General features: G+C 39.2%; 1 protein-coding gene across 1 annotated transcript; it reads left to right on the top strand.

Moving 5' to 3' along the window:
* The first annotated feature begins 220 nt into the window (after nt 1-220).
* Nucleotides 221-2,546, top strand: LOC134221143 (zinc metalloproteinase nas-14-like). The gene is made up of 4 exons (XM_062700333.1): nt 221-348; nt 459-663; nt 1,813-2,249; nt 2,312-2,546. Exons 1-4 carry the CDS (start codon nt 343-345, stop codon nt 2,408-2,410), a joined length of 747 nt encoding a protein of 248 aa, XP_062556317.1. The 5' UTR covers nt 221-342; the 3' UTR covers nt 2,411-2,546.
* Nucleotides 2,547-2,758: the final 212 nt, after the last annotated feature.

Genomic DNA, 2,758 nt, shown 5'->3' on the forward strand with positions numbered 1-2,758 from the left:
TTAACGTAAATAACCATTGAAATTATTAACATTAAACGTATTTTCGGTTTGTTGTTTTAAAACAACATTGCGCATTTAAGGGTTAAACGAATCGGTGGAATGGTTCACAGCCTAAATATTTAATTCAGCACAATCACCCGTGGAATGTACATTTTTTATCACCCCAGACGGATGCGCAATTATCAGTCCGGATGCTAAATACAAATTCAGAGAATACCGTCGCAAACTGTTTAGAAGTATTATCAGAATGCAAATACCCCAAAACAAAAACATCCAAAAATTATACAAGCAGCCTCAGTCTAGGTTGTGATTCTTTCAGGCGAGGGTAGCAAAGCCCGGAAAATGAAGGTAACATGCGCTTGATTGTTACGTAACAGTGTCTGGGGAGTGATAGTGTCTTCAAATTCATCTGCCTTCTACCAAAATTTTTGAAGGAATATTCTTTTATAAACACACAGATCCTAACGATTGGGACATTGCTTCTGGTCAGCGGTGTGGTATCCGCCAACAATTTCCACTACCACCCCTACGAGGAACTTGGTCAAAAACAGCATGGCGATCTGGTGATACAGCAAGTGTATAGCCCGGAATCGCAAGCAACGAAGAATTTAATCAACGTATGGCCAAATAGAACCATTCCATATCTGTTCGAAGAAAGCATCGGTAAGTGATTTATCTGCACGAACACGGATCCCTTTATATTTTGAACCCCTCTAGCGTCATTTCGTTGACTTCCAGGTTAAAAATAATATTTAAATCAGATAATTTGCCAGCAAATACGATAGAGTTTAGATAATTTGCCTTTGTTGCACTAAACCAGTGACACAAAACTATTATTAAGAAAATTATTTTGAGCTTTTAGTGGAATGTCTTTACTTGCCATTACCAGTTTGTGCAATTCCATTTAATTCCACCACTTGAATGTACCTTTGACAGATAAGTATTTCGACCTCAACAGTAAGGCCGTATTCAGTGTCTCGTCTTATGACAAGAAAAACTATTAAGTTTTCAGCTCCATATTATAGTATCAAATTCAGATGTTTAGATGATTAATTTGTTGTACCCACCAGGAGGAAATTATAGTTGTTTTATGGTGTACACATGCAAAAATAATAATTCAGCTACGACGCGGCAATGTTTCATGGGGATATTAAATGTGAGCAAAGTAAAAACAATATTGGTTAACGGACATTTTATGTGGTTGCTGTGATTACCGTTTTGGCTCAAATTCCGAACATGGCCGTTATTCCGAACAGTGTAGTTTGAGCACCCTAAAACGGAAAATTTCATCAGTTTTCAAAAAAGATATTTTAGTTACCAGATAAAGATTGTCGCTTCGGTTCTCTTTGTTCTGCTGTCCGAAACATGTGTGGTACCTAACTGTCAAATCGTATGTATTTTTCCATCATTGACATTTAGATCCCCTATCCTCGCCAGCAAAAGATGTTCCGGACAGCGACGACAGCGACAATCTTTATCTGGTAACAAAATATCTTTTGTTTTCAGTTATGAGGATCAAAATTAAAAATGAATACCTACTAGATCGTATGGATAAATACACGAATAAAGATAAAATCTAGACTAACATTTGAAAAGGGCATAACAGCCAAAATTTGATCCTTCTGATTCTTCGTCCACATATATAGCTATACATGTAGACGAAGAAACAGAAAGAATTAATTTTGGCTGTTACGCCTTTTTCAAATGTTAGTCTAGAAATGGCCATTTAAAAGCGAGTGTTCGGAATATGAGTCATGTTCGGAATTTGAGTCAAAAGGGTATTGTGTCTAACAGTTTTTATTTCTGGGATAGATGAAAACCAACAGGCAATTATCTTATCCGCCATGGAGGCAATCCAGGATGTCAGCTGCATTAGGTTCATCCCAAAACTGGAAAATCACATAAACTACGTCCTAATAACTGCTGACGCATCCGGATGCTGGTCGTCACTGGGAATGCACGGTGGCGAGCAATACATGAATTTGGATCCTCGTGGCTGTATGCAGAAGGGAGCAGTGCTGCACCAGCTGATGCATGTCCTTGGCTTCATCCATCCCTCCAGCCGCCCCGATCGGGATCTGTTTGTCAAAGTTGAGCTGGACAATGTAAACCTCTACGAGCAGTCGCAGTTTGATCAGGTTGAGCCAGGTGCATTTGACGATTTTGGAATGACGTATGACTACGATAGCATTCTACACCGCAGTGGGTTGGCATTTAGCGCTACCGGACAGCACACTATTATTCCATTGGTGAGTATAAGTTAAGTGGCATAGAATATTATTGTTGCTAATGACATATTTTTCGTTTTTAGCACGAAGAGGTTGTGCTTGGACAACGTGAAACCCTAAGCTTCAAGGATATCCGCAAGCTGAACAGATCATATTGCACATTAGTTCCCGATAACGAGTAAATGTAAATAATTCTATGCATGATTATTATTCTTGTTTATATTCATGTTGCAAAAGTGTTTATCAGTAATCACGTGTGGTATCAGAATAAACGTATTGAGTGCCCCCCGCGTAGCACACTTACGTATCTTGATCTCATATGAAGTGCTTCTCCAGTGTCTTAAAATACAAGACAGCCCTTTTCTTGAGGTCGAAATATGTATCTGTTAAATCAAGAGAAACAATTTTTCTTTCTAATGAGATGAAGTGATGGGAAATCGCGGTGTGAACGTTTGATGGTTTTCCCAGCAGCTCATGCAACTCGTGGTTCATTCGCCTCCTCCACGTACCGTCCGTCATCTGCACCCCTC

The sequence above is a fragment of the Armigeres subalbatus genome, chromosome 3 (genome assembly GCF_024139115.2).
Source record: "Armigeres subalbatus isolate Guangzhou_Male chromosome 3, GZ_Asu_2, whole genome shotgun sequence".
Taxonomy (NCBI): Eukaryota; Metazoa; Arthropoda; class Insecta; order Diptera; family Culicidae; genus Armigeres; species Armigeres subalbatus.